Source organism: Marmota monax, unplaced genomic scaffold, assembly GCF_021218885.2.
Source record: "Marmota monax isolate L192 unplaced genomic scaffold, Marmota_monax_Labrador192_F-V1.1 WCK01_AAM20220418_F8-fsc00060, whole genome shotgun sequence".
Lineage (NCBI taxonomy): Eukaryota > Metazoa > Chordata > Mammalia > Rodentia > Sciuridae > Marmota > Marmota monax.
This window is the reverse complement of record NW_026692826.1, coordinates 10519588-10541876: the sequence shown is the minus strand read 5'-3', so window position 1 is coordinate 10541876 and position 22289 is coordinate 10519588. Positions and strand designations below refer to the sequence as shown.

General features: G+C 40.6%; 1 protein-coding gene and 1 non-coding gene across 9 annotated transcripts in view; both read right to left on the bottom strand.

Annotated features, from left to right (window-relative positions):
* Atp9b (ATPase phospholipid transporting 9B (putative)) overlaps positions 1-22289 on the bottom strand; it is a 255181-nt gene that overhangs the window by 151383 nt on the left and 81509 nt on the right. For all 8 annotated transcript variants that reach the window (XM_058580694.1, XM_058580696.1, XM_058580691.1 and 5 more), the window contains one exon: positions 6570-6664. In XM_058580694.1, the coding sequence (XP_058436677.1) occupies positions 6570-6664 (95 nt within the window). The remainder of the gene's footprint in view (positions 1-6569; positions 6665-22289) is intronic.
* On the bottom strand, positions 5818-5920 carry LOC124095502 (U6 spliceosomal RNA). The gene has a single exon (XR_006852500.1). It is a non-coding gene; the product is annotated as a U6 spliceosomal RNA (small nuclear RNA).

The following is a 22289-nucleotide window of genomic DNA, read 5'->3' as shown; positions in this document are numbered from 1 at the left end:
CCTACTGAAGTACAAGGGCCATAATGTTTTTAAAGTAGCATTATAATAGATGTATAAGCATCTAAATAATCTCAAATATATATTTACATGAGTATGTGTGACACTAATAAAAATGAAAAAGAATATCCTTACCATATTTAATAGGATGTGACATGACTTTCCATATCGAAGATATTACCCAAAGTATAGATAATGGCACACTTAAGTTTTAAGTACTTCATTAGTGTATAATTTAAGTATAATATGCTACACACAAAGTATAAAATTGTGTGCTTTGATGTATACTTATGACCATCAAAACACCAAATAATGAAGAGAGCAAACATTTCCATCAGCCCACAAACTATTTTCGTCCACCTTTTAGCACTACCATCTACTATTCTTCTAGAATTTTCTATGAATACAATTACATTCTTGTTTGTTGGTCAATATTTGGCTTTTCTTTCAGGCACATTCAGATTTTAATTCTGTACTCTTAGCAAAATTAAATCTATTACAAAAATTATCAAGTAGTGTGGCCATTCCCAAGCACCCACCACCAGTGAACCCCAAGATTCTTGCAAGGAGTTTTAGGGGAACAAACAGAGGATGGGGCTATCACCCAAGAGTGACAGCAAATAAAATCTTCTTCGGTCTTCTAAAGATTCCTGTCTCCCTTTCTCTTTTAACCTGGGGAAGACTGCCAAGGGATATTCACCAGAAAAGTAAACAAAGGATACAAGGATGTAGGCAGGGAACAGTAACACTAACCCAGAAAATAGCTCAAATAACATCACAATGTCAACAAGCTGTTAAGATGCCCAATAAATTAATTAATTTTAACAAATATTGAGAGAATAACAAACCAGATATCTTAAGACTAAGATAGTGGTGCAGCTTTATTTTGCCACATTAAAAAAATGAAAAGCAAATGGAAGCTACTGGCAAGCAGGATACTGGTGAGCAAAAGCCAGGATGGGAGCCATGGGCAAAGGAAACTCTGGTGGAGAAAGGCATGACTGCAGAGGGGAAAGTGGACTGACCGTAAGGAAGGCTTGACCTGGCCAGAGTGCTCACTGGGCAGCACAAACTGAGTGGCACAATGCAATTTCCTTCTCAGGGGTCCCTGGACACCATGTAGAACTGCAGGGAGCACTTCAGAAACTGTGTTACTATGAAAGCTAATGACCAGCCTCTCACTTTTAGCCTCTACCTATGGAGAGATGTACAAGGCAGTTAAGATGACAAATGGGTACTGGTAGCCTTCAGGGCACAACACCAAACCTGAAAACATAGAGGAAAACATACCAACATTGTCCCAACTAAAAACAACACTTTTATAGGCAAAAGCTAATATAAGCTAGCAGTTAAGAAGCAGATGGGGATGCTCCACCTGTAGCATATACTAGGGCCACAGTATGTAGACAGCACAGGCACATTCAAACTGGATGGTTACAGTCAGACACTGCAGAACCATCTGAGAGCAATGGTAAATTGGTGGAAAAAACAACAGTTGTTCAATGAATAGTACTAGTGCAGCCGACTGAGGGGGTCTGTGTTTTCTTAAAAAAGTATGAATTCTCATTTATAGCTGGTCTCAAAATAAATGTCTGTTGGATTAGAAATTCTGTATGAAAAACAGAAATCACTTAAAAAGTAATCATTTGAAATACAACAATGAGTGGAAATAGTCTAAGCATAAAATCAAAGGCAATACCATTTTAAAATACTGGCAGGTTATATTATATAAACATGCTGAACTTTTATACGGTTTAAATAAAATCTTGTAAAACTTATAAAACCTTACATGAAAGATAGACTTAAAACATAACCCTGAGAAAACACCCTACCTAACAAACAGCAGCTGGGGCCACACCTCTTGCACAGGTGTGTAGCTATGTGATGAGGAGGGAACATCCTTTCAGGAAGAATGTGTGCAAAGGGCAGCCAATGCTATAGGCAAATGCTGAGGGCTTCTTCCATTTTATGACTAATGCATTATTTTTAATGCACATTTTACTATTGGAGTCAGTAAAAATAAATAAACCTCTATTCTTTTTTGAAGGAGTGCATCCTAAGGACTGAGGAGCTTCTGAGGTAAACAGAGGGTACATACCAAGTCCTCTCCCAGAGAGAGGCTACCTGGTCAGCAAGTTCAGTCCTCCAGGCAGATGTATCCCTACTGACAAGCCAATCCTCAAGAAACCAATACCTATTTGCTTTAAATTTAGTTATCATCAGAAATGCCATGTAGCTTGTATAGTCCACAGGCACTTATTTCTCATTAAAAAATAGTCAAGGACTTCTTCTATAAACAATATTGAATTAACTGGTGTGAGACTTGCCTTCCCACTGAAAGCAACTAGAACAGTCACTTTCAGACACTGGACACAATGACCTCAAGAAACAAACACAGCCATGCATCCCACAGCAGCCCATTCCTATCCTGGAGTGATTACACCCCACAGGGTGAGAGTAGCAGCTAGGCAGGGGAGACAGGCACCTTGAGCTCTGGAGACAGAGACCAGACCTAGGTAAACTGTGCTGGCATTTGCAGGTATTGGGAAGAAGCCAGGCAAACAAAGTTGCAGAAACCTGCTACCAATTGTCAACATGTACACACACAGGATGGGATTACATCTGGCCACACCAAGCATTAACAGAGAGCTCCAAACTGCATCATCCCAGGGCAACAGAGCAGGGGAGAGACTGAGAGTCAAGAGGGGCTTGCGATTCAGTAGGTCCTGGGAGGATCCCAGGAGGACTGTACCCTGGGAGCAGGATGAAAATCCAGTATCTACTCATGGCAAACCTCTCCGCAAATGAAACATCACAATAAAGGGACTCTGGTCCATCCTAACGAAGTTTAAGAACAAGACTTGAAAAGAGAAAGCCCATCTACAAGTTGTTAAAGTAAAAAAAAAAAAAAAAAAAATTAAAAAATAAGAGGCTCTGAAGGAGGAAAAAAATCCCTAAAAATTTTATAATATCCAGCACCCAATTAAAAAATTATCAGACATGCAAAAAAATGCAGAAAAGTGTGACCTATCACAAGAAGAAAGTTTTAAAAACAGAAAACCAGAAACGACAGAGAAATTGACAATACACAAAGAAATTAAGTATTATAAGCTGCTGAAAAATCTGATTAGTTCCAAATCCATAAAAAAATTCACTTCATAATTAAAGAGTTTCCCAAAATGTAAACTCTTGGATCAAATGGTTTCAAAGGTGAATTTGTTCAACATATAAAAAAAGAAATAACACCAATCTTACATCAACCACTTGAAACATACGAGAGGCAAAATGACTCTCTAAATTGTTTTATGAAGCCAGCATACTCCTAGATATCAAACTAAAGACATTAAACAAAAACAATCCTGAGCAATATCCTTCCTGAACATAGCCATAAAAAATCCTTAACAAAATGTCAAATGCTGCAATATGTATAAAGGACTCTCAGCAAGACAAAACAGTGTTCGTCCCATTCTGCTGGTAGTGTAACAAGCGTAAAAACTGGTCCACAAAATTATTATTAATAATGGTGAAAAACCACATGCTCACCTCAATAGATACAGAAAAGCCTTTGAAAAATCCAGTACCTACTCATGGAAAACCTCTCAGCAAATGAGACTAGGAAGAACTTCCTCAACCTGATCAAGGTATCTATGAACAACTGACAATTATCGCTACACACAAGGGCTGAATGTGTCCCCCAAGATGAGATGGAACACAATAAATGGTCTATGCACTTTTCTCCAACACTGACTCGGGTCAAATGTGATACTGCAAGTGAAGAAACAGATGGCTGCTATACAGACTGGAACGCCAAAGTTAAGGATCTCCATTGCACAACCACCTAGACAATACTTTCTAGGTGGGCAGACACTACACCAAAGAGGATACACAGATAGCAAACAGCATGTGAGGCAAAGCTCACAAAACAAGTCATCAGGGAAATGGAACTAAAATGGCAGAGACCTCACCACACAAAGTCATGAATAATAAGATCAAAATGGTGACAACACTGATGTTGCTGAGGACAGATTCTGGACCACTCTTCCACTCCTAATGGAGACAGTGAATGGTACTGCCATCATGAAAAACAGCTGGGCAATTACTCTGACATGCAAAAGCTGCTTGTGTACCTTCCCCCAAAACCCTTTGGGTGGGAAAGTGCCTCAATGCTGTACTTGTGACTTCAAGGCATGGGAGCTGTCCTACTGTCCCCGACCACTAGGAAGATACGAGAGTCAACTGGTTGATTGGGGCAATGATAGCAAATCTGACTCCTATAATCTCTTCATCCACTGGTCTAGGAGAATCTGCCTTCTGTCATCATCAATCATAGAAAAGAAGAGCTGTGACAACTCAGAACACAGAGATTAATACCTGATATATCCTACAGAATGTAAAGAAGCCATCACAGAGCACTGAGAATTAACAGACTACAACAAATCATCTAGCTGGTATGCTATTGGCTTTAATGGAGAAATCCTGATCCAGAGCAGAAATTCAGGCAGTTTTCAAAATGAACTTCCAAACTGGGGAATGAGTGGGACTACAAGATATACAGAGACAAAATAAGAGACATATTTCTGTATGTTTAAAGTTCGGAAAATTAAAGGGAGGACACACACTTCCATCTGGTTTTACTGATTTGGAGGATTACAATATACATGAGCATACATGTACACTGCATGTTGGCAAGCACATGAAATGGCAAAGGTAAGGGGCAAACAACCAAATGAGAAATACAGGAAGGATGTGATGGAAAATTCCAGTCTATTAGACTTCCAAGAAGTATAGATTTAAACAATGAGCTGTCAACGTTCTGTCAAAATGAAATTTTTTTCTTTCATGCTTATGTTAAATATTTTAAAAGATAATGTCTGGTAATCCATCTGTCACTAGGTACTGAGTGTTTTGGTACAACTCTTCTCCCACAGTTTAGAAAACCAGAAGCCTGAAATTGTGAAACATTTTATCCCATAATTCTTACTATCTGACCAGCTATTTGGATGCTCTCCACATAAGATTTGCTACTTGGATGCCCTCTTTTAGTGTCAATATATTTTAAAATAAATAAAGTAGAAGTTGCTTCCCTGGCTCCATGGAAGGGTGCTAGAGGAGGCTGGTCAGCTAAGAACGGTCACTATCCACCACAGGGTGAGAAAACTACAACCTGTGTTCCAAATCTAGCCTGGATTCACTCTGTATGGCAGTAGAGGCAAGCATATGTGGTATTTTTAAGTTGTCAAAAGAGAAAGAAGGAGAGGAGATGGTGACGGTGACTCTGGACAACACATTCTCATATGATGAAGAATACACAAAGGAATAGGAAGCTTGTTGGGGCCCACTGGTTCTGAAAAAGCCAGAGAACACAGAGGAATGACTTCTAATGTAGGGACTACCTGAAATAAACACTGTAGATGGAAGAAGCATGGCACCCCAGCCCCACATGTGCCACTTTCTAGTTTCCAGAAAGTGCAGCAGGGAGAGATTCAGTGGCTCCTGCTGTCCACAGCAGCTGCAAACCATTTGCAGCATAAGCAGTAGGTACTCCCATCCTGATGCAACTAAACGAAGGGCAGCAGTACCTAACGTTCTTTCCACAGCTGACAACAACTGTGTGGTCAAAGGTCACCCCAGACAATCTCAATCTTCCTTTACTCTCCAAGGAATCATCGAATCACATAAGACAAAGCTGCTCTCACTCAGATCAATATTAAATACAAGCTAACAGAAAACAAACATCAAATGACCACAACTAGGGTTTTTTCAAGAATGGAGGAAAAAAAAATACATGTATGCCAGTATAGAAGATTCTTTTTTTTTCTTTTAAATATGGAACGCTTCACGAATTTGCGTATCATCCTTGTGCAGGAGCCATGCTAATCTTCTCTGTATTGTTCCAATTTTAGTATATGTGCTGACGAAGCACGCACAGTTTAGAAGATTCTTGACATTTGTAAGAGCTGTTTTAGAGATCACTGGAAATAAACACCATCCATGACCTTGCTCTCTGACCCAACCTCTACCTTCTAAAGCGACATACAAACACTTGATGGACTCAAGCTGGAGCCTTTCTCCTTTCCCTGGCTCAAGAGACACTGCAAAACTCACTTCCTTCTATCAGAGAGGTTCTCCATGCTTCATTAGAAAAAGCTGCAGGTGACAGACCGGGCTCAAACGCTGATTAAACCAGGGTTGAGTCCCAGTCTCTCAAAGAAGTACCTTGAGTAGCTATTAGGGAGTAAGCTAGTTAGCAACAATGGACCTTCTGTGTCCCACCAAAGTCCTCAACTTTGAGATTTAATGAGAATGTAAAAAAGTAGAAAAAGAAAAATGAAAGTCTAAAGTGTGAAGCCAAAAAAACATCCCCAACAATATAAAACAGGTTATGTGCTTAGAAACCTCAGGAAGTATTTTGGTAAGAAATAAGAAAACAACAAAACAAGTTCTCAATGTATTTTCATAGTGTATATAACTTATATGGCATGAACAGAAAGGTCCTTACTCCCTAGACATTCCCACTGAAGACAAAAGTGTACATGTATCCCTTTATTTGCACACATCTTGATGGTTCTCACCCCCAAGGCCGGCAGCCTTTGAGTGCAGCTCACAGCCACCTTCAGCTTCCAGTCTGTCTCGCCATCCAGCTGGTCCGTTCGAATGAAACATGAACCTTGGAAGTAGAGAAGAAAAAGTCACAACTCTCAAAATGTACTACAGAAGGTTATTCCTGAGCTAAAGTGCACAGATCCAGGCAAGAAGAGATACATCATGAGAACAAAAACCTTCAAAGGCCTTCATTTTGATATGATGTGACTGACAGATCAAGTCTCTGAAAAGATACAGCCATTCAATGTTGTTGGTTTTTTGTTTTTTTTTGTGTGTGTTACTTTAATATTTTATTTAGAGACAGGGAATCACTGGGTTACTTAGGCCTCACTAAGTTGCTGAGGCTGCCTTTGAACTCACAATCCTCCCACCTCAGCATCCCAAGCTGCTGGGATTATAGTCGTGTACCACCATGCCAAGCCCATTCAATGTTTTTGATCACCTGATTTCTATTTGGTGTTTCTGCCTTTTAAGGTTTAATATTAACTACTATAGAGACTACAGGGGTCATTTCTACCTTTAATGTCTTTTGAGAGTGAAAAAAAAATGAGACACACAAAAATCTCCAAGAGTGCATGATATTACCTTGCTAAAAAAATGTTACATTTACCACCACAGAACATATATTCAATAATAACAGCACAGCTAATGTGCTACTGGACACTCATAGCATATCTGATTTTTTTAATATATTCTTTTATCTGTCAATGGACTATTATTTTATTATTATTTTACTTACTTATATGTGGTGCTGAGGATTGAACTCTCTCAAGCATGCGAGGAAATGCTGTGCCACTGAGCTACAGCCCAAGCCCTGCTATTTGATTTTTAATACAGAAAAATATCAAGTTACAAAATTCCACTGACCCTCCAAGACTGAGTTATATCATCCCATTTCTCAGAATGTACCCTGAAGACAGAACATGAAAAGCACAAAATGACAAACTCTCAGAACTATTCACTGCAATACTATTTACAAAAACAAAAGGATGGGGGCAAAAAGAGAACTAGCTGAATAAAGGAGAGCACAAGGGAAAAGAAAGGAAAACAAAGAAAGACCCCTACATACTGTTATCAAATGACTTCTAGGACACATGCTGACATGAAGGAAGTAAGAGAACATTATGTACAGAACACTAACTCACAGTAAGAGAAAGGGAGGAGAAAGGAGAATAAACGTGTGTACAAGTGTGTGAATATCTGTGTTCGGGCTTTAGTGTGTGCATCCATGTACATTTGTACTGTGTATTTGTATCCGTGCATGTGTCTGAGTGTACATGTATCCCTTCATTTGCACACATCTGTGTGTAACTGTCTAGATGCATGTGTATCTGTCTATGTCTGTGCTTTGTGTGTGTAGGTACAAAGCTGTGGGTATGCACAAGTGCATCATACCTATATGGAAAAGAATGGACAGGAAGAGAAGACAGACCCAACTACATCTTACTTGATACTGTTCACTTGGAAAGGATACATGCTTTACATAATTGAAAAATCAAATTACAACAAGTTTTACATGCCCCATGCCAATCTCTGTCCTTCCCTCCTTCTGGAAGGTGCCAGGGGCACCTGCTGCTGCTGGCTGCACTGCAGAGTCCACCACCTACTTGCACGGGCTTGCCATTCTGGTATGTCACCAAATTCTGTCTTCACCTGCAGATCTCCTTCCCTGTTATTTCCTCTGATGAAGGTCTAGATCTGCCCTGCACTGAATGCACATCCATGGTCCCACACCAGAGGTGCAAGGGGCAGTGTCCACTCTACAATGGCCCTACAGCCACTCATGCTCCATGCACAGACCCACTGTTACACTATAGGGTGCAGGCAAGACAGCCTTTTCATGTCCAGGTGGAGTGAAACCCAAGCAGAGAAGCTTCTACCCAGTGTATTAGGTTGGTCACCTAGTAGAACAGCTTCTGAAGTAAAGACTGGCTCATGGTTCTTCACCCTCGACATTCCAAGACAAGGAGTTGGTACTCTGCCACCCTCAGCTAGTGCTCCATGGGGGAGGCACATGGATGAGCTGCAGTATTGATGTTTCAATACAATGTGCTCATTATTACCATTACAGAATCTCAAATTTCCCCACATTTTCCATTGGGTACCTCTTTAGGTTCTTGCCTTAGTCCTGATGACATGAATCTATTAGACTTTGACAGTCTCCTTCACAGTCTGGTACTGCAGAATACTACTAGGTTAAACATCATTTCTAGGTCTTTTCAGTGAACAAAAGCAAGAGAGAAAAGTGTGTGCGTATGTGTGTGCGTGTTTGTGTGTGGACAAAGTACATCCTGCGTTCACACTGATCTCCCCAATCCAAAGTCAATGCTGTGGGGTTTCTCATGACCCCTTATCGCTTCCAGCTGCATCTCCCTTCTTCTGCATCAAGGACCCCGATTCTCAAGAACATAGAATGCAGAATGAGAATCCTACCAGGCCCCGTGGCTGCAGGTGGTCTATTCTTTGGGCTTTTACAGGGATAACTGGTAAGCTCATTCTGTGTTAAATGCTGTGTGTAGATTATTGGTTTTATCTGGCAGTCTGATTTCTCTTTTGTGTATGTATGAACGACCTTTGTCATAAATAAACAAACAGTATTATGGAAGTCTATTGCCACACAATGATCCTCATGTTTAAATCTGTTAACATGTGACATAGAGCCACACATCACTGAACAACAGGAGTACCTTCTGAGAAATGCACCACTGGGCAATGTTGCTGGGTATATCAATGCAAACCCAGATGGCACAGGTTACTTGATATGGCCTCTTGATGAAAACAAAGGATGTGGTGAGCACAAATCTGTATGAGCTTGCTGCTAGAGTAACACAGCATACTCATTTACAATAAACTAACACACACACACTCTCTCTCTCTCTCTTCAACAAGTAGGAATACACTCTCAAGTAACAACAAAAAATACAGTACAGGAATATCTCAATGATTAACACAGTCATGCATTATCATTACCAAGCGCTAAGCATGTTCATAACTGACATGCCCTTCCAGAGGACTGGCAGCACAGGTTTGTTCATACCAGCATCACTTCACTCACACACATGTACACTGCACTGCTTACAGCATTAAGACCCCCAAGACACCACTGGGCAATAAGAACATTTCAGCTGCACTAAAATCTCATGGGGTCACCCTCATACACATGGCCTGTGGTTGGCTGAGAAGTCCCACTTGGTGAATGACTGCATGTTCATGTTTCTGAAACCATAGTCAGCACCACAACGTACCCACGACAGACAAAGAGTCCAGGTTTCCTCTGTGTTAACTCCTCCTCTCACCCCTCCTCTACCAGCTGCAGGAATCCAGCAATGACCCATGTGGTATTACAGCTCTGCCCCATTACAGGCAGGGTTTGAGAAGACACAAAGACTATGCTGCAATAACCATCACCCAGGATCTCAGAACCTCATATAACTTGCAGTAATGGGACTGCACCCACTAGTGAGTGCTATGTATCCTAAGGAAAAACTGCAGATACACTGTAATAGCTTTCAGTTGCCATTCCAGGAGTTCAATGTTGCACTACAACCGGGAGACTATCATGTACAAACCTCTGCACAGTACGCAGGCAGACTATATCCACTTAGTGCAGTTACCATGGGGCCATAAAGATAACTGTCCAGGCTAGATCCATGCCATGTGATCTTATTCAGCAAGTGTCCCATGACTGCTGAAAACCTGTCAGGACACCAAGACTCTCCTCCTGCCAGTTATAAATGTATGGGAAAATGAAAGAAATAAAACTGGCATTTACTGAGTGGATGGGAACTTAAACAGCAAGAATGCCGGGAATGAGAGTCTTGACTCTGCTCTTAAGTTCTGTGGAAGCTCCTTGGGTACTTCTTGCCTCCTTCCACTTGCCACAAAACTCTAGAAGAAGCAGAGAGCGCCCTTCTGGGCTTTGGCCCAGTCCTACTCCTGGCTGAGGTGGGACTGGCCTAGAATGCTCATCCTGGAGCAAGAGTTCCATCCTGGTGAGACTACAGTGGGCATGTCTTACCTCAAGATATCTTCATCCTATTCGTTACCATGATTTCCCTTATTTATATCAAGAAGTGCATAATAATAAATTCCTGGGGCTACAAACCATCAATCTGTCAGAAAGGCAGCAGTGTGAATTTTCTTATGGCCACCTTCTTTTTCTATCACTTTACACACTCTCAAGTGGCTTCCTTCAGAGCTCTGGAATGGCAGGACTTCCTGCAATTGTGCACACCAAGACTCACTGTCACTTTCTACCACTTTTCTAGAATGTTTTCCCCTGTGTGTTTCCTGATAGACTTTAAAAAACTCAACTGAAGAAACTGCAAGATGCCCAGTTACAGTGACAATAACAAGAACAAAAAGCCATATTACATAACAGGTTTTAAAAGTTGAAACAATGCCTCAACACACTGGCTGGAGTAATGAAGTTGTGCTTGATGGTAAAAGGCAACTTCACTTTGAGAAGGCGGCAATGCAACCACATACTTTGCTGTCTACATGTGAGCTGCATAAAAGTGTGCAGAGACCAGTCACCAACAGACTCAACAAAGAGAAGGAGTAAAGTGGTGATCACCAGTTAGTCACATGGTACCCAGGCTGTCTACAAAATGATCTGTGGACGGAAGAGTCAAATATAAAATTTAAACTGCACCTAATTATTCAATTATTATACGTCACAGTAATGAAAACTTGGTATATATCATCAGGGAACTGGTGTAATTTGTCTTAACTTTCATAATGAAATTTGTAGACAAGAAAAATGTACAAAGCAAAACTTTCTACACAAAAAATACAAACTGAAGATGTAAAAACTTTGTGATCCTGAATCTGAACTGGAAATCATCAGTGCACCCTTGAAAAATTATTCTTTCCAAAAAGAGAAATCAACCAGTTGCAGTGGCACAGACCCACAATCCCAGAAGCCCAAAAAGCTGGAAACAGGAGGTTCACAAATTCAAGGACAACCTGGGAAACTTAGCAAGATCCTGTCTCAAAATTAAAAACAAAACAAAAAGGCTAGGGATGTGGCTCATTGGTAAAGTACCTCTAAGTCAATTACAAGTATCAAAAAGAGAAAGAAGAAAGAAACAGAAATCAAGCTCCTTCCAAAGAAAATACTCAGGAGGAATCAGAGCTGCTTGAGACCTGTGGTGGGGCAGGAGTGAGGAAGAAAGAGGCTGAGACAGTACCCTTCCATGCAGGAAGGCCTGTGGGCAGGCACCACTGTCAAGAGACCACGGAGGCCCTCCACATAGAAGAAAGGGGCAATCTGACTGTGAGAAGCAGTCACAAGCTGTGCAGCATCAACATGTTCAAGTGCATGGGACATAAATCTACTAAAAAGTCTTTGCCTGCCTGTGTTAAGAACCCACCATGTTCTTTTGTTGTTGTTGTAAACTGATGAACCATAATTGTATACATTACAGGGAATAAAATGCTGTTATATGATTCATGAACACAATGTGAAATAGTTAAGCTATTCAACATATCTATTACCTCAAATAATTGTCATTTTCTATAGTAAGACCATTTGAAATTTACTCTCTTAGTTATTCTGAATTGTACAGCATACTATGACCAGCTAAAACAGATGTAAAAATAAGTAAATAAGTAAATGAAAATTAAAAAGGCCTTATTCCTATAGCGTTGGGCCATTGCCACCCCAGCCTTTTGTAGCCACAATTGTCTTTGTGTCTGTGAGGTGGATGGTCTGTTCCAGATTCCATGTGGAACTGAAAACACGCAGCCTGTGTCTTTCTGTGGCTGGTTTATTTGCCTCAGCAGAACATCCTCCAAGTTCGTCAGGTTGCACAAGTGATAGGATGTGCCTCTTTCTAAAGGCTAGGCAGTGCACCACTGTGCACACATGCCAAGTCACCCACAGCACATCCTCTCCAACCACTTGATGCCTGTGGACACTGGCCAATGGCCCCATACCTGGCTACTGTGAGTTTTAGCCAGGATCACGGGCTTCCAGACATCCCTGCAACATAATGCCTTCAGCTTTCTTAGGTAAAAATCCATAATTGGAATTGCTGCAGTAAATGAAAATTCTATTTTTAGTTTTTCCAGCATATTGTTCTTCAAATAAGTAAATAAGGAGAGTACTGAAGATTTGTTTTGCCTTTCCTGAAATTTCAGAGTAATCAAAACAGTTGATAGGAACAAGTTTTTAGAGAATGTCAATTTCAAAGAGAAAGGGAAGGAGTTAACACTTGTCAACAAGGAAGGAACCAGTGGGTCTGGACAGAGCTCCCTGTGGCTGCTAACCCAGGAAAAACAAGGTGGGCCAGGGCACACCTGTCTACTCATCACATCACTCCAAGAGGGCCATCTGAACATCATGCAGCTGGCATCACACCAGGACACACAGAGTAGCAGTGACACAGCATCCATCAACAAAAAGAGAAGCAGCTGAAAGAAATCTGAAAACAATCATAATGAAGTCTTTAGACTTTGCTACCAGTTAACAGGAAACAAAGGCAGAGCTTAACTAACACCACAGTTGTGCAATCAGGCAAATCTAAAATATGGGAAATTCTTTAGGTCAAATTACTCTGTTTCTTCAATAAGTAAGAAAGAAAGAAGAGAAGGAATTATATAGGTGATAACAGACTTAAGAGACATACTCACCAAATGCAATGTGTCAGACCACAGGCCCTGATTTGAATAGATAAAAAGAAATAAGAAATTAGAGAATCAGAAAGTTGGAAAGTAACTGCATATAAGATGATGGAGAATTTTATGGGATGACAATAGAACTGTGGTTCTGGTTGTAAAATGCCAAGGAACTTACTGACATAATCACACAGTATTGGGATTCCTGTGCCACTGGAGGAGAGGATGAGACTGATGGAGCAAAACTGGTCAAATAATGACCACAATTAACATGTGATGAGGGCTCCACAATGGTTCACTGCAATACGTTGCATGCACAGACTGAGTTGAAAGTTCCTTATAACAAAAAGCCTAGGATCCAATGGGAGAAAGCACAAATTGAATAAAATCTTTAAGGGACTGTCACTTCAAGAAAGAGAATAGTTGACTGTTTCCTGTTCTCTCTAAACACAGTAAACACCACCAAACATTACTCATAAAAACATCAGAAGCTTCTGGACTAGCCAACAAGAATTCTGCCCACTGAACACAGCCTTCAGGATGAAGAGAAAGCATCAAAAGGCACTGCATGTCGGGAGGCAACAATAAACTGCACACATAATTGTATGTGTGAACACCTAGAGTGAGAAGCACCACAGCTCACTCAGTAAGCACTTCTAAAAAATGCTCAAAGTCCACAAAAAGTCTGGGACAACATCAACTGACCTTCACGTACTCTCTTGTTTTATAGTGGTGGGGCCAAACCCAGGGCCCCACAGATGGAAGGCAAGCTCCCTACCACTGCCGCCCCCCCCCCAAACCCTTCTTCGAGTGTTAAACCATCTCTGCTCTTGTAGCCATGAAGTACCACCTTTTTTACTCTTCTAAATCCCCATCACTTTGAAACCTCTGTGGCCAACATCAACAAGGTTTGCTGCCAAACCCAACAGACCCTTCACATCACTCTCCAGTGGCCTCAGAGCAGCACTGGGCAACAACCTGTTCCTTCATGCAAGCGCTCTCCTCTGGCCTTACCGATTCCATGTGCTGCTGGATCCTCCCCTAGCTGTCTGCCTGTACCTGGGTCTGCAATGGTATCCCCAGATGTGTTCTGAAGACTCCTCTCCTTTCTCTACAAAAACCTCCTTTGATGACAGGGGTAAGTAGCAAGAAGGGACTGAGTACATCACAATTCCAGGAAGCACAGCTCAGTTAGAAACCACCTCCCAAAGACTGTGGGTTGAGAAACCAATGTAACACCAAATTAAGTAAGAGTCTACTCTACTGATTAGAAACTGCCCGGCAGCAAATCCCTCAAAAAAAAAAAAAATGTACAAAATACATGTGCATAGTAGAATGTCTCTTCCTCTTCATCAAAAATGGGGAAAGTCACTAACACCTGCTGAGCAGCTGCTTACTGAGAACCAGAGTTCCCCCAGTATACCTGAAGTATGCTGCCATCCTCTGAGAAAACCTATTCCAGCCTTTCAGACAGACAAGCCTTAGATCTCAAGAGAAAGCATACAGTCCAAAAACCTCGATCAGGTGCACTGCACCCCAAATCCAAGCCTTACAGCATCACACACCTTAGTCCCCCTGCTGCAGCACCTAAAATCACAGCTGAAGCACTGAACAATTTGAACTGTGATAAACAAACATCTACTTTTGGAGTGACCTAGCTGAACTACTTCTGCAAAACCCACTCCCTGCAGGAGCAACCTCAGCAACCCTGCTCATGGTCTGCTGAGCCCTGGCTCCACACACACCACCTACTGGTCAAGGGTAGTGCTGCAACTTGTTTGAGGAGTCAGGTTCTGCAGTGCCAAGGGCTGATCAGGGAAGGCAGGGTCCTGCTCTAGTTCACTCAGGAATTGGCTTTATAGGCACTGTCCCTGCTCTCCTGAGACCACACCCTAGACACTAACAGATACTTGTGATCTCAGGCTTAAGCTGAGCTATGTAGGACTTGCTGCTGGGTCAGAGGAGCATGAGTTATTTAGCCCCAGTGCCAGTGAGGCTGTGGCACTGCTAAATTGTCTCTGGGGAAATCCTTCTGAGTTTGCCCCAGTCCCCCTGTGATAGCTCTTAAAACCTAGCACAGGCATACAGCTTCCCTGTCAAGGATCCTGGGACTCTCCAAGGAGGTTCCTGCTGTGTTGCTATCTCCTACCTTGAACTGTTGACTACCAAGTTCTCCCAAATTTCTTAATGATGCCCTGGCATAAACTGTGCCAGGCTCTGTTCCAAAGTCTACTGCCTGCAGAAATCTGTTAGAACATGTGAGCCACTGCACTGGAGCTAGGGCAGGACATGTGCTTTTCAAGTGCCCTTGGGGTGAGCTTGTGGTAGCAATCCCTCCAGGAGTGTCCACTGGCTGACCCACTAGCTAGAGCTAGGAATCACTGGGTTGGGACACCTATAAGGCTGGAGCAAAGCTCTTGCCTATGAATAGGAACTGGAAGCAGAAGGGCCAGCACAATATTCTGACACAAGTTTCCTGAGCATGGTTTCTGCATAACGGTCTGAGAAAAATCAGAGAGGGGCCAGCTCTGCCTGGGATGAGGCCTTCGCCTCCACCAACAAGAAGTAGAGAAACAAAGCCCTTGGTCTAGAATAGAGCTTCCTTCTCATGGAGCTGAGGCAAGGAAGAGGAAAGGTAATTTGCCTTCCACATATACTACCTATTGGTGAAGGGCGGTGCTTAAACTTGCTTGGCTAGTCAGGTTTCCACCCTGTGCTACTGGCTATGTGTGGCTTGGAGACAAGTCAGTCTCAATTCCCATAGATTCAATCTGTTCTTAGTGGAAATAACGGTCTCTGAAAAATATGGAAACAATTACTCTCAAAAGACACATCACCAAGCATTTAAGATTCATTTTAGGGACTCTCCAATGAAAATAAAAAAACTACTTGGCAACTTTTGGAGACACTACTGATTTTCACAACAAGGAGGGAGGCCAGGGAATGCCACCTTCATCAAGTGTGAGGTGAAGACATGGATATTCTCAACACCCAACAGTGCATCAATATAGATCCCACAGCAAAGAAAATACAGAGCCCTATGTATGACATGACAAAGGTAAGGACTTCTGCACCAGAGGTTTGTGACTAAAACCTGGCATGACACAAGGAACAGCCAGATGGTTCAAGGCTGAACAGTTCACTAATTGACACTCCTTGTCAAGTTACTTTATTTTATTAGGACTCACTGTTTTTTCTTCTCTACAATGGGGAAGTAAGGTGTCTCATGGAGTGGTGTTATAAAAATCTACTACACTCAGCCATGAGGGCATACACTAGGAAGTCACTGACTGGTAGCAAATTATTTCTCAAAAATAGAGAAACACTTGTGCTTACTGCTGGACATTCTTTCATTCTCACTCTTCATAACCATCAAATGCTTTTCTCTTCCAAATGATGCACTGTCAACTAATCACAGTGCCACCAATTTAGTGCCTCAGATGTGTCCTAACCATGTAGTCACTTTAATTCTAACCCTTTTAGCTATCCTCAATATGGGCATTTGAATGTGAAGCTGCTTCTCTCAGGCACAATAAGATCAGAGCTATAACAAGATTTTCCAACCATTTGCTTTATCAATTAATGATATATTCAAGAGTTTTTCTCTGATTACATACACTTTAAATTATGATGTATGTAAATAAACATATATTGTACGTTATTTTTCCTAAAGATTACATGAAAAGAACAACACTCTCTACAGCTGACGAATTTCAACCAGGAACCAATATAAGAAAATTTGTACTTCATGTTATTTTAAAGTTCAATGTTTTTTCAAGATTTTTTTCTCTTAAACATATGAATATATTTATTTTGATTAAAAAAATAAATAAAAGTAACTTCAACGGAACAGATTCTCATTTCTCTCCAGTCTGCTCCAAATCTACTTTCTAAAATTTAAATAAGAACAGGTGAGACTCTCTGTAAGGTCTTAAATTTCATACACACAGAGTATCTAAAAGTTAAACCAATTATCTGGATCTTTGTAGAAATATTAAACAACGAAAACAGTACAGTTGTCTTTCTGTAAAAAAAGACACATATCATGTTAAATAATTATATGCTATTTTTAAAACTTAGGGGGTAAAATGACATACTATTTTTCCCCCAAGCACAGTTAAACTTACTAACCACACAGCAATTGCTACAATAGGGGCAAGGAGGAGTACTGCAGTAAAATCTGAAGCATATCAACCTGGCTTATCTTGAGAGAGCCAGATCTAGTAATTTTTAACAGAAGCACGAGCTACAACGAATGCCAGTTATAGATCAGTAAAAATGAATTATTAAATTGGTCTGCTTATATCCTATTACAGACTTCTTATGAATACTTGATTTTATTTTGAATAATTGACAAGAGTTGACAGGAAAGGACAGGTTTAATGACCACCAAATTAAGATCAACTCGTGTATGTGTCACATTGGAGAGCCACATCAGGTGGTGATGAAGTAACTGAAGGACCCTGAGAGACAGCTGAGTCTGTCATAGTGTAACAAGTCACCTCTCAGCATTAGCAGGTAGCCTGGACCAGCTCATGGATCTAGCAGCTCTGAAAGAAATGGGCCACAGTATATGCCCAACAAAAGAGAAATAGACATTGACTTCACATTTCTAATACCAGAGCCCTGGTCATTAAACTTAATTTTTAAATCATTTATATGACTTAATGACTCTGCATGAAATTTTTAAGCTGGAGGCAAGATGAATAGCACTACAGAGATAATGCAGATGAGGAGAGTGTCATTTACCTACCCTCGTCCAACTAACAAGGGATAGCTGGGGTACTGTAATATGTCCTGAACATTTCAATTATAATGTCATCAACTTAGGACACAAGTGAAAAAGATATTGGCATTTATAAGAGATTGATGAAAATTAGTTTTAAAGCATTAATTTCTCTTAATACCACTAAAAGAACTGTGTGCACCCAGGAGATATTTGATCTGAATTAAGAAACTGATGAAGCAATTGATTGATTGGAATTTAAGCCATCAGTCACCAGATCCATCAACAGCTTCATTTACATTCTAAACAATCCACTCACAGCTCAATAGAATACTCCGTATTAATACACAGTCAATGTGATGCCATGAACAGACTCACCAAGCTGTATTGACAAGCACCCAGCTGCTGTTGTCCAAGCTTGAACACACTGTTATATCTAGGACTTCTGTATTGACTAAGGTTTAAAGACTTTAATTACAGTAAATAATATACAAGTTTTTTTTTTTTAATGTTGGTGCATTATAGTCATACATAAGACTAGCCTTCATTTTAACATATTCAAAAATGTATATAAAATGTGTAGATCCATTTCAATCCCCAGGACTTCCCCCTTTCCCTCCCATTCTTCCTCCTTTGATCCCCTTCCTCTTTTCTACTGGTCTTCCTTCTATTTATTTATTGCTTTTTAAACACTGAATTATAGTTAAACATAAAAGCAGTTCTGCGACATACTCACACATGCCACAGCATAATTTGGTCAATTTCATTCTGCAGTTCCTCCCCTTTCCCATTCCTCCCTTCTTCTCAATCCCCTTCCTCTACCCCACTATTCGCACTTCTGTTTTCATTAGATATTTTTTATATATATTTTCTTTATTTCTCTCTAGGAATCCAAAACACTTGACTCTTAACTTTCTGAGTCTGGCTTATTTCACTTAGCATGACATTCTCCCCATTTCAACCATTTACCAGGAAATGACATATAATTTCATTCTTCTTTGTGGCTGAGTAGAACTCTGTTGTGTTTATGTTTATACCACATTTTCTTTATCCATTTGTCTGTTGACAGGCATTTGGGCTCGTTCCATAACATGGCAATTGTGAACTGTGCTGCTATAAACATTGGTATGCATTTATCACTATAGTTTGCTGATTCTTACCTCTTTTGGATAAAATACAAGGAATGGGACAGCTAGGTTATATGGTGGTTCCACTCCTAGTCTTTTGAGAAATTTCCATATTGCTTTCCAAAGTGGTTGTCCTGATTTGCCATCATGCTCAACATATGCTTTAACAAGGAAGAGAATATGGAAGGAACTGTCAGTCTGAGGGCCCCAGTGCTCCTGGTGATATTGAAGGTGAAGTCATAGGCTGAGAGTGAGTGTGCAGGTGGTGAAGGCAAACTGAAGCAGAGACAAGAAAACTCCTTTCAAGATGATGTGTGGGCAGTCAGGAAGAATGTCTTGAGGTTCACAGAGCTGTGTGTCTCCTCTGCCACCAGATGTGGGAGAAGAATAACTCGAGGGCCAGAGAAGCAGGGTAATGCAGGGTAATGGGGCAAAGAGGGTGTGTGGGAATAGCAATAGTAGTTTCACAGGAAGGTATACTTGTTAATACGCTTTAACATATAAGTTGTACTTTAAATGAGTGCACCTAACTGTATATAAATTTTCCTGAATAAAGCTAATTATATTTAAAAAGCAAAGATTAACAGAATAGAAGAAAAAAATCAAGATTCAACTATACACTGTCTACAAGAGACACACTTTAGACTAATTCAAAGACACAGAAGGCTAAAGATAATAGGAAACAATATAAACAGTAAGCAATAGAGAGCAGGCATCTCCAGGACACATTAAAGTGATCAAAGGGCCAATCCATCCAGCAGACAGCTATGTGTAACCCAAACAACAGTCACAAATACATAAAGGAGAAATAGAAACAACAGCAAAAATACCTGCAAGCTACACTACTTTACTTTCCACCATGAACAGAATAACTAGATAGAAGACAATAAGATGTGACCAATGCTGCAGACCCACCAGAACTGACAAACACCCACCCACTGGACATGCCACATCTCAGTGACAAAACACAGATCCTGCTCTAGAGCACAGGGGCTCGCTTCAGAACACAGATCTGGGTGAATCTGCCTGAGGCCACAGAGTGTGTTCTCCAACCACAACAGAATGAAACCAGAAATCAGTGATGGTAGGAAATTTAGAAAAATCCACAAATACCTGGAAACTAAACATCTTCATCATCAAACAATGGGTTAAAGAAGAAATCACAAGCAAAATTTAAAAATGCTATTGAGAGCATGAAAATGAAAACACAACATACCAAACTTTTTGGGATGCAGCAACAGCAGCATTTGGGTGGAAATGGAATTTTAATGCCTATACTATAAAGACCTCATCTAACTTTCCACCTTAAGAAACTAGAAGTACAAAAGAAAACAGAACCCAAAATGAATGGAAGGAAGTAATAAAGACACTGAAATAAGAAACAGAGAGTAACTGAAAAAAATTATTGAAACCCAAAGTTAGTTCTTTGGAAAGATCAACAAAATCAACAAACCTTTAGCTGGAGTGACTAAGAAAAAGAGGAGCATCACATTATTAAAATCAAGAACAAAGGAGAGGACACCACTACCATCGCTGAGGAAATAAAAAGTATTACAAGGGAATACTAAGAACACTATGCTAACAAATTAGATGGATACAATGCACAAATTCCTAAAAAGACATGAACTGCCAAAACTAACTCAAGAAACAATCTGAAAAGGCTTCTAACAAGAAAATTAGTTTAAAAAAAAAAAAAAACCTCAAAATAAAAGCCAGTCCCAGATGACTGCATGGGTGACTTTTACCAAACATTAATGAAGAATTCAATAATAATTCTTCATAAACTTCCAAAAAAGTTGAAGAGGAAAGAACACTTCCTAACTCACTCAAAGGCCAGTACTATACTACCTTGATAGCAAAGATATAAGGAAAAAGAAAACAAACAATCAATATATCCTTTATGAACACAGAGGCATAAATCCTTAACAAAACACTTGCAATCAAAAATCCAGCAGCACAGGCTTATGTGCTGAGACTGAGAGGTATCTGTTCTGGCATGTGTACACAGCCAAGGAGATGGGTCTCCCAGGGGCCTCACCAACAGAGTTCCCTCACCATCTGGCAGACTGCTCTATGCAACAGAGCACTGCACCAAATATGCCCTGTGATGAAGGAAGCCTATCACTGTGTTGCTGCAACACTGAGGGAATGACTAGAAATACTTGGAAATGGAGCACTTTATACTCCAATGCTACCCAATGATAGTTTCAAAATACACATGCAAAAACTCTAAAAGCAAATCACACTACTTGTGAAGAAAAAGAGAAGTCTTCCAAAACAGAGATCAAGAAGACAACACACTAAGGAACAACAGCTATGGTAAAGAACAAACCAGCAACTGCAGTGCTTCACAATAGAGATTTATGCCTCCCTCCAACAGAATCCATTTGGCAATGGAAGGGGAGAAGCTTTATTCCAAAAGCAGTCATTCAGGAAGCCACGCTGATGAAAGTTCTGTGCCTTCAACCAGCAGTTTCCAAGGCTGCCATTGAGCTAGAAAGGAAACAGTAGACACATCGCAAAGTACGTGAAAGACTTTCAGCTCCTACTCTCCAGGACAGAGCCCAGAGGCACGGATCCACTTCACTGGACAGGATAAACTAGAAGCCCAGCTGTTTCCAAGAGGTGCAGAGTACCTTACCAATGTCTGCCCCAGTTAGGAACCTAAGAACTCCCATTAAATAACACATGATAAAGTAAAGAACCGAATTCATAAGCCACTTAATTCTAAGGTTAACTCCTCTGCTGATGACAGCCTTCTTTGACAAGGTGAATAACTACCAACTCTATAGCTGGCCAAAAAAAAAAAAAAGTATTCACACTAGAAATAATACATGTTAAGCACACAAACAAATGACAATATGCTGAGCTTCCTACAAAATCATGGTTAACGTACTCAACGAGTTTGAGAAATGGGCAGAGAGAAGTTCTGGACACTCGTTGACTAACTGCCCTCAGTCCACAAAGCCAGGTCACACAATCAGGAACTGACTAGAGACTCAAATGAAGAATTAACAGATTTCCAACATGGCCTCTCCAGTCAACCGCATGAGGCTTCCCTCCCCTTACTCTTTCCACTTTTTACTTATTCAAAGTTCAGGCCATCTAAATGTTGTTTTTCCTGTGAAGAGTAAGGCAACTCACCTAGACAGCACTCTCACATAACCCTAACAGCTCTTGTCACCACTATAGGACCTATACAATAGGATTACTAC